Genomic DNA, 9,906 nt, shown 5'->3' on the forward strand with positions numbered 1-9,906 from the left:
ATTAGTGATACCATAGTCAGGAAAGTCAACTCACTACAGGAAGAGTAACATTAGGATTGCGCAATTACATATCATGAAGCCAGAAAAGCCCCACCTGTAACAAGCCAGAAATTGCACCTAATGTTTCTCTAGATTGTAAGAAGGAATCAAAAGCAACAACTACCATCTCATACAACACTATCATCTCATACAAGTGAAAAGAAAGAAAACAAAAGCCCATGCATGCATAGCACAAGACCAACACAACAAAAACTGAGCATAAAAAAAAAGCTTTATCTTTAGGCAAGTAACCTGTACATATACACATCACTTGCAGTGACAGGAAGAAGTCCTCTGCTCCCTTTCTGTTGAAGAACTAGCGGCTCAAGCGAGTTTGAGATGGGAAGTACCTAATTTTTCATTATAAAGAATGAAGCTCAGGTAACGGTATTCAAAAACCAGAAGAATTCGAACGTGGGGAAATCAAATACAGTTTTGACTCTAAGGAAGTTCATTTCATAAGACTGTGGTTGCCTTTGTACAAACATAGTTACAGCTACTGTCACAAACAGCACTGCAAGCTTCAGCACGACTACTGAAAGCTGCAAGAGTGCAATGCTACTAGCATGATTTCACAATTTGCATCAGTGGGAAAACCCACCAAAGTTCTCTCTGTTCAACCACACCACCACAGTAATCAGTAGGAAGAAAGAGTTCCTATGTTAATGATTAAGTAGGCTTTTCTCAGTCACTCATTCCTGCAGCACGCTGTTTTCAGTAAGGAGGGCACTGTCATTTCTTTACTTAAAAAGAAACAGAAGTCAGGAACACTGGTCATTTTCAGGCTTTTATTAAGAGGAAAAAATATATTTTCTATAGCAGTGGTCAAGAGCAAGCAGTGGAAAAGCTACGGATGTGATGCATACTCTATCATTAAAGACTCTTCATAAATAGATTCTTTGTTTATATTTGTTCTTTGAAGTAACTTGCAGAAATAATTTATTTTGCAGCTTTCCAGAACACAGTCACACCAAAGACATCATCTAGAGGAGAAAGGAAACACAGCTTCACAAAACATGGATTTCCACTGGATACTGAGCAACAGTTCAACAATCAACAAAAAAAAACCCAGCACAAACCCACAAAAACCAACTCCCGTGTGTCCTAGCACCAGAAATCTAAACAGAGGTTTGGATCTCTTAGCAAACAGCAGAGGCAGCGTCATTCTCTACTGCTGAAGGGTGACTCACAGAGACTGTGTGCTGCCAAGGCCTTCACCACCCTCACAGGACAGCAATGTTGGCGGAAGAGTCAATGAGGATTGCTCTGCCTTCTCTCTCATAAGGGCAACACTATCACAAACACTACTCTGGGCCTTCCAGTGGCACCGGCTGAGGTGCCAGGGCACTTCAGAGGGAAGTCCTGAAGTCTGTACTCACCCCACTCAGTCCTGCTCATCTCACTCATATCTTGAAGCCCAGAGCTCTCATACACTCTTTGTGAGCTTCAATTAGGTGCCCACAATTTTCTTCTCCCTTCTCAATAATGCTGCAAAACAAAAAGATTTCCAGAGTTCAGCAATAAAATGTTCACTTACTTTTAGTGAAGAAACAGAACTGACAAACTGTTGGGGACAATTAAAAATCCCTATTAGGATCCAGAGATATTTTTTTTTCCTATCCTGTCCAGGACAGGAAAAAAAACCATAAAACTACTGGGACAGTTTTATGTTTTGTATAACATAAAACTATCCCAATATAAAAAAGTTTTATATCCCAATATGAAAAAATTACCCAAGTCTGGATATGTGCACCTAAAACTCTGACAACAGGCATAACAGAACTTCCTGTTAACAGCCAGGGTCTATTCTGGGCAAGTCCGTATGGGGATTTGTTATACCACACAAGGCTGTCACATCATCAAGTACACTGAGCTGGCCAGTTTCAAATTATTCAGTAGGGAAGCAACAAAATTTCTCCAGTAAGAGAACAATACAGAACAGGTTACCAGTAAATAATATTTTAATCCAACTTCAGTTGCAATTTAAGGACCCTGAAGCAAAAAGCAAAACAAAACACAACGCCTGTCCAGCTATTGTTGAAAAAATGATTCACCATTTACTTTTGATGCAACTCATCTATTCAAGTAAGAGCCTCTCATTGTTGGTATATCATGTATACCACAAATGCAGTTCGGACTTGCTTTTTGACTGACTGACAGAACTGTTTCATTTTCTTCTTCGTTTTTTTTACAATGAGCATGGATGCGTCCCCTGGCTGCCCAGAGCACCTCCATCTAACCAGCAACATCCCTCCTACCATCCTTTTCTTAGGGGGCTCTGGATTCACCTTCACTCTACCATGTAATTAGACATGCTCCCCTAAACTCAGCAAAAACAGTGTTCAGTATTATGTCACCTACCATCTCTAGCACCAGCAAAGTAAAAAAAAAAAAAACAAAAAACAAAACAAAACAAAAAAAAAACTTGGTAATCAGATTAAAGTTTTTTAAACTTTAAAGATTCACTGTCAAAGACAAAGGTGCTCCATTTGGAGGGTGCACTTCATAAGATTTTATAGGTCCTATGATCATGACTAAGCCTATAATTACCAATGCAGCTATACAGGTCACTGTCAAATTTCGAGCTTCTCTGGGAAATATCATCCTCTGAGACTCAAAAAACGCAGAGCATTTTGCTTTATTTAAAAGAGAATGTAATTTATACTCGGGTGAACAATAAAGAAGTTATCACCTGCTGGTACGTGTTACTTCAATCAACAATAGTGAAGAATTACAACCAGCATTAAAAGCTGATCTTTGAAACCTGTTTTAAACACGGGCTAAGAGGTTTTAAACTCTTCATTTCTAAATAATCCTTTCAAGACAGTTTCCTCTCCTTCCCCCCGTGGACGCTCCAGCACCCTCCGTCCGGGATGGGGAGCGCCCCCAAGATGCTCGGCGCACGGTGGCAGGGGCACAGACCCCTGGAAGGGAGGGAGCCCCGGCGGGGCAGGAAGGTGGAACGCGGGGAGGGGCGGCCGCGAGCAGCTCGGGGCCGGGTCCCTACCAGGCGTCCCGCGCCTTCTTGGTCTCGGGGCAGGCGCAGCAGGCCTTCAGCGGCTTCTTCTCCTGCCCCGCCTCCCCCGCGCCCTTGCCGTCGCAGCTGGCGGCGGCCACCGAGGACATGGCGGGCAGTTCCCGGCTCCCTCAGCCCGCGGGAAGAACGGACCGGCAGCGGCCGTAGGAGCGCGGCAGGTTCCGGGAATCCTCTCCCGCCCCTTCCCGGCCCGCGGCCTGCTGGGAGGGGTGGGGGGGGCCTCGTCCCGCCGCCCGCCCCGCCTCTTCCTGGCCGTCAGCCCAGGGCGCTGCCACACAGTGGCGGGGCGAAAGTGACATTTTCCAGGGACACTCGGTACTGAACGAGCCCTGAAGGGAAGGAGGGAGCTGGCAGCGGGGAGTAAAAATGGCGTCGTCAGGCGAGAGCAGCTGGCTCTCGCCGCGGTCAGCAAGAGCAGCGAGTGACGCCCTCGGCTCTGCCAGCGCCGGGCTCCGCCCTGAAAGTTGTGACCAGCCACCTAAACCTCTTTCTTCCTACTCAGCCAGTGGGGAAAACAGAGGATCAGTTCTTTGTGGGGGTGGCTACACGAACATAGCACAGTCACCATCACTGGCATCATTAATGTCACGGTTTCATGGCAGCGGCCCAGGAGGGCCGGCCCCTGGCATTGCTGCAAAAGGATGTGCTCTGATGCCTGATCTTTTATGCTTTCAAGCCTAATCAACAAGAAGGGATATTTAGTTTGTGAAACAGAGAGCAACTTACAAGTTCCAAGTGCTGTCCATGCTTGACATGCTTCAGTGATCTCAGACCTGGGGGGGTAGTAACAAGTCTTGTAAAGAAGAATGTGCACTGGACACACAAAGAATGCAGATTTACAGGCCACAAGGACCTCTGGCAGAACTGCCAAGATAAGGAAGAAAGTAATAAAGCCAGCTGAGCAATTGTGTTAAAATAACTTCAACTGGGTAAAAGTTAATTCTGGTAGGGGGAGATGGTGACCATCAACTCAGGTACCACTGACCCCAGAAACCCACTGACTCAAGTAGAAGACTGAGCGTGCAGACTATTTAGCATGAAAAGTGAGAAAATCAACCAATAGAAGACAGGATATTAATCTATAAGAGAACTATGTAAATTCTAGCCAATGAACACAAATTCCTTTGTTTGCTAAAATGTGTAAATAGTAAAAAGCTTTGATAGTTGGTGTGCTTGATCTGTGGAATACCACAGAACACCCAGGCTTGCACAACTCTAAAATAAATAATCAATGTCTCTCTTGATTGTGTAATTACTGGGTTCTTGCACACCAGGTAATTAATCTAACTTTTGTGGACAACAGCGTGGGCAATAAGGGAGAGGATACAGACCTGCTTTTCCTTTGAAGTCTGTCCCAAACCAAGGCATCAGTAGCCACTTTTGCCTTTTAGATATCTGCCACATACAAGCCACAGCTTGACTCTTAGGCCACGGTCTGTCACCTCCCTGTGCTATATTTGTGTTTGCCATCAGTCCTGACCACTGCAGCGTGATACTTAGACAGGCCCACTGCAGACCAAAGGGATGACCCACACAGGTAATGGGGGAAGGCAGGACAGCGGTGGATGTGACACTGCTGAGACCTTGCAAAGGGAAAAGATTAATATGCCCACTGGGATGCAGCTACTGTGCCTTTTAGTGGGGTGTTTCAAGAGTCAAAAAGGACCTGCCAGTTTTTACTGTGTACTAAGGGGGTCCAGAATTGTAGGAACACTGACAAGAAGAAGGAGGAGCAGAAAGTGTCGTGTAACACTCACTCACTCACGTAATCACCACTGAATTATCCATGGATCTCTGCTCAGTAGCCCGTTCTCCACCATGCCATTTCTCTGGAAATGTTGTTCAGGTGACCGGCACCCACGCAGCCTCCTGGTTCAGCACACGTGCATTGTGAGGCCATGCAGCCAGGTGTGATGAGCTGGGACATACACAGGTTGCACTTGTTGACCAAAATATGATTTTCCCAAATTCACACAAACATGCTGCAAGATAAAAGCCGAGATTGAAATATCTATCAAAAGCACACATCAGTTCTCCAAAGCAGTGCCTTGTTCCTAGTTTGTTAAACACACTAAGTATGTTTTCCTTTAAAATTAAATAGCTTTGTCTTTCCTTCCTAAAGCTTTATCTGGTGGCCACTTTCCAAAGGCTTAGATAGAGCTGTTGATAGCTCTAACACAAACTCTGAGGAAAAGACTGTAATAAAACCTCCAAGAGGACTTCTCAAGTTTGCACTTGAATGGAATATTTTATTTAGCTTTTTTAATATTAAAAAGAAAATTTGAAAGACATTGATTTGGCCTGTAGAAACCAGGAAGACACAAAACAAAATACATTTTATACTCTGGCCCAAGTTAGAGAATGCCAAGGGCAGAGGGAGGTTAAAATTTAGTCTTCTTGAGAGATGACTTCAGATGGGTCTGCATAAAGGTATGGCCTCTGGCGACTAAACATCTCTGGAAGCAGCACACCACTCTTAGCAGCCTTCCAAATAGATTAAGGAGGAGCCCTGCTATTTTGGCCATGCCCCCTGCAGGGTAACAGTTTGTAACAGAATTGCCCCAGAAGCAGGAATAATTTCTTGGTGGGATGAAAGGAAAGAGGCAGAAAGGGAGGAGAAGGAGGAGAATACCCATTAAAGCATGGTTAACACATTTTTATACTGATTGCACCAATTTGGAGTACAATGTACAGGTGAGACCACAGCCATTTATCTTCTGATTTGCATTGTGCATAAGAATTGATTTTTAACTCAGTGATTTTTGTTTTCTATTTCTCCTCTGCCTGCTGACAGTGGCAGAAGAATTATGTTAGAGAGCTATGTGTCAGAATGAACAGATTTTTTTTAGCAGTCAAGAAGGAATAGCTAAGGGCAGGCTACTGAGATGAGACTGTGAGCAAATTGTCAGAACAAGTACCCAGGAAAAAAGATCCAGTGAAAATCTCAGTCTCTGAAAGAGATAATGAGAAAAGACCCTCCCTCAAGCTGCCATATCATTTGCCAGCCTGATGCCACATGTGAGAGTACAAGGACTGCAAGTAGCATTGGACATTTACAGCTCTTGACTTAGAGGACTAATGGGTGAAATAGGGAGAGACTGCCCAGCTGTCATGGGTTTCCAAATTATTTCTCCTGTACAGCCTTTTATCAGAATTGAAGAACATCCAGCAGTGGCTCATAATGTGAGAACATAACAGCAGCACTGCAGTCACTGCCGTTGGCTTCCTTGTTTTCAGTTTCACCCACTAAAAGAATGGTTACCCAAAAAATATCTACTTGTCTCCAATGGACAGATTTTTCAAGGAACCTCAAAAATGTATTTACATTCACTGTAACTGTTAGGTTGGGTAAACCCCTATCAATGTCAGTTGAAAGTAACAGTCTGGGGTAGTCTGGGGTTTTCCAGATTTTTTACACTTCTAATATACATGATAGAAGGTACATTAAGCTGTGGAAATTTTGTGTGATGAAACTGAGCTGAAGGTATTTTGATATTTTCCATGTAGTGCCTATTCTGGGAACCACTTTATCATCTTGAAAAAAGAAACCTGTTCATTATAGTCCAAATAAATATTTTTGGTTCTGACTGAGTATAAACATAAGACAGCCAATGCTCCAGCAGCCCAGTCAACCATATGCTGTGTTTTACTCTCAAATAAGTTGTTTGTGTTTTGTGTCAATGCTTAGATAACGTGAAAATAAAGGATTTCAAAGCTCTGAGCAAGATGTCTTGTCAGGACCCTTCTGCCTCTTATACTAACTGCCCAAGAACAGGACAGAGTTTCTCTTTCTGATCAGAGCTGCAGACCTGCAACTACCAAATGCTATCACTCAGCATGGGACCAGAGAGAAAATGAATGCTGGGATAGAAGGGCTTGTGCTCCAATCTAGTACCATGGAAGAGACTCTAAGGTCATTATTCACACCTCCTCTAAGCTTCAAACTCCACTTTTAGGTGAAGTCAAAGGGTTCAAACACTGGACTGATATCACCTCAAGAAGCAGTGCACCAGTCCGTTCCCAGACTGAAGAGGCAAATCTTCATGTTTCAGGACTACAGCATGAATTCTGTACACAAGGATTCTGTACCACAGGACTGAACCATCCCCTTCCTGGGAGACCACCTTGGAAGTTAGTTTGGAGGAAGTCTCCTTGCATACTGGCAAGCAAGCCCTTAAAAACACAAGAGCAGAATCAAGATTACTTTGAAAGCTTTTGTGTCTCTTGAATGCTCTACAAAGCCAGTACTGCAACAGATCTTCTCTTGCCAGAAACACAGCCAAATCTTCAGAGCATCAGCCTGGAGGTGGAAAGCAGTTTGAAAGGATGAAGTCACTTTCCAGTTTAAAAGCAAGAATTGCTGTCTCTAACAGCAAGACTTGGCCCACAGTATCCCAGATATTCTGGGGTCTCATTCTGGGACCAGGACTCTGGTCCTACCCTCCCCAGTAAAGAAGACAGTGACCTTCCTACAAGCTTTGGTATAAACTTAAAAGGTATTAATGCCTTCCTTACATTGTTTTCTGCACATCTCTCACCAGTATGTGCTAGGATTAGGACTATCATCACTTTCATATTATGCCCCTTCTTGTCACTGTCCATTGAAAGCATATGCAATCATATTAGTAAAGATTAGGAATTAGCCATGCATGCAACACTGCAAAATCTGGATCAGCGAGTTCAGTGTGCAGTCCCCCTGGTAATAAGGCAAAAGAAGGAAGTTGGTGTTTTGTTCTGTGCCACAAAATACCCTGCCTGCCCCACATATGTTAGAAGCAGGAACTACGAGCCTTTAGACACAAGACATGTGGCAGCTTTTCCACAATGCAGATATGCAGCAGCTGATGTTCAATGTGCATTTAAAGGCCGGTCAGGCTTATTTCAGTGCTTGCTGGGGTGACTGACCAGCTGTTCCCTTTTGTGGAGGGAATACTCATGAAAATCTGAGCATTTTGGAAGAAATCTTATTGCACAGACTCATGGGAAGGACAGGTGTTTGCACTCAAATGGCTGCATGTGTTACCAACACACCAAAAGAGCATGACAGAAGACAACTGTCTGTTTTCTGATAGTCTCTACACATAGTAACTTAGAAAATTTTAATCTGCATTTGGGAAATAACATCACTAGTCCTCCAAAAGACATGAATCTGCAAAGGACTGTCCCTATACTGCAGTTAGGCTCACTATTTTCAGGTAAAAATCAGAAAAAAATAGCCCAGATTTAAAAGCACTTAGGCATGAAGCAGATACACATTAGTCACCCATGGGGAATTCCCCCCATGGGGAATTTCCCCCCCCCCCCCAAATATTGCAGAGTTACTCAAGACAGGGGCCTATAAAGATCTTCTCAAAGAGGAAATCTCTTCCATTCTCAGTTCTCATGACTTGAAAGAGCAGGATTTTCAAACTTCTGCAAAAAGACCTATATGAATTATCAGAACTGACTAGAATCACACAGCTGAGCCACTGTTAATATAACCATAATAACATGCATGCATTTCCAGTTAGTCACCCCACAAAAAGTAAATGCTGCCTAAGGTCTGTTCTTGTACATCACAGCACACCTCATTCAGAGCCCAAGTCCAGAAGCCTGTGTACTAAAGAAAAATCATCTCACTGTAGTTCCATAAAATCCTCCATAATAAAACTTATAACCTTGACTGCTGTAAACCAGGCAGTGTTTCTGCAACTGTTGTGAATGGTGTTAAGCTGTCAGTCAATTGAGAAGCAACAAAACTGTAAGTCCGCTTCTTTTCCACTGTTTGGAAAAGAAACATTTTTCTTTTCACACATTCCATTTGTCCTTTTTTTCCTGTAAGTGTTGCTGCTATTAACAATTTTATTCTGCTTGATGGTAGGCCATTTTGATGCCTGTGCTAGTGGCAAACCTGGCTTGTTTGAATCTGTTCAAGTCTCTCATGATCATATTTATGAAATGTGAAGCTCCACTACAGAAAATGGTATAACATTCTCAATGAACTGCAGGGCCTAACTGGAAGCCTGGAAGGAGTTATTAATATTTACAAATACATGAGTCATTCCATATTTGAGATGTCACTGACTGCAGCTCCATGCTTCTATGTACTCATATTCCAGCATCTCACTTCTTTTAAATACTGCATCAAGAAATATGTTGTGCAGTGCTGCAAGCTGCTTATAAAGAGCCTGCAACATCACATACCTTCTGAATCCATTCAGAATCCCCACAGCTGTTTTTCACAAAGTTACTAGATAATGTAGAAACTTCTGTCCCTTTGAAGCTGTTTCTTTCACATCAGTGGTCATTATAGATTTCAACTTTGAATACTCATTCATTTGCACTTGTTTACTTCAACTTTCTTCTTGCTGATCTTCTCAAGGATCTTTAGAATCCTGGTTCCCACCAAAATCTATGGGACTTGACTATCAAGTGCTTAATGGTCAGATTTTAACAAGCATTAGGACAACTCCATATGCAGGTGGAGAGATTCTCAAGAGAGCCTAATTACACTGGCATCTCCCTTAATACATTACTTATCTGGAGTACATTTTTTTTTTTTTTTTTAAAGTGACATAGGAACCTATGTCATCTACATGGCAGAAAATTTTATCTAAACACTCAGCTCAAGCCCACATCCTGACTATTTTGCCCTGATTTTCAATATGCTGTGCAGTATTTTATCCAAGTACTGTCTTAGGTTTGTACTTTGTATAACTCTACATTTTAATCTATGCTTCCTGTATAGTCTGGCATTAACTGCTCTAGTCCCTTAATGGGTTCTTCAAGGTCAGGTTCTCTCCTAGGGGTCCATGCATACAAAGACTTTGTATCAAAGAGAGGATGTTTCC

General features: G+C 42.9%; 1 protein-coding gene across 1 annotated transcript; it reads right to left on the reverse strand.

Annotated features, from left to right (window-relative positions):
- Positions 1-813: 813 nt before the first annotated feature.
- On the reverse strand, positions 814-3,274 carry LOC132323158 (cytochrome c oxidase copper chaperone). Its single transcript, XM_059838083.1, has 3 exons — positions 3,047-3,274; positions 1,419-1,527; positions 814-1,022 (listed from the first exon to the last, which is right to left on the reverse strand). Exons 1-2 carry the CDS (start codon positions 3,163-3,165, stop codon positions 1,443-1,445), a joined length of 204 nt encoding a protein of 67 aa, XP_059694066.1. The 5' UTR covers positions 3,166-3,274; the 3' UTR covers positions 814-1,022; positions 1,419-1,442.
- Positions 3,275-9,906: the final 6,632 nt, after the last annotated feature.

The sequence above is a fragment of the Haemorhous mexicanus genome, chromosome 2, assembly GCF_027477595.1.
Source record: "Haemorhous mexicanus isolate bHaeMex1 chromosome 2, bHaeMex1.pri, whole genome shotgun sequence".
Classification (NCBI taxonomy): domain Eukaryota; kingdom Metazoa; phylum Chordata; class Aves; order Passeriformes; family Fringillidae; genus Haemorhous; species Haemorhous mexicanus.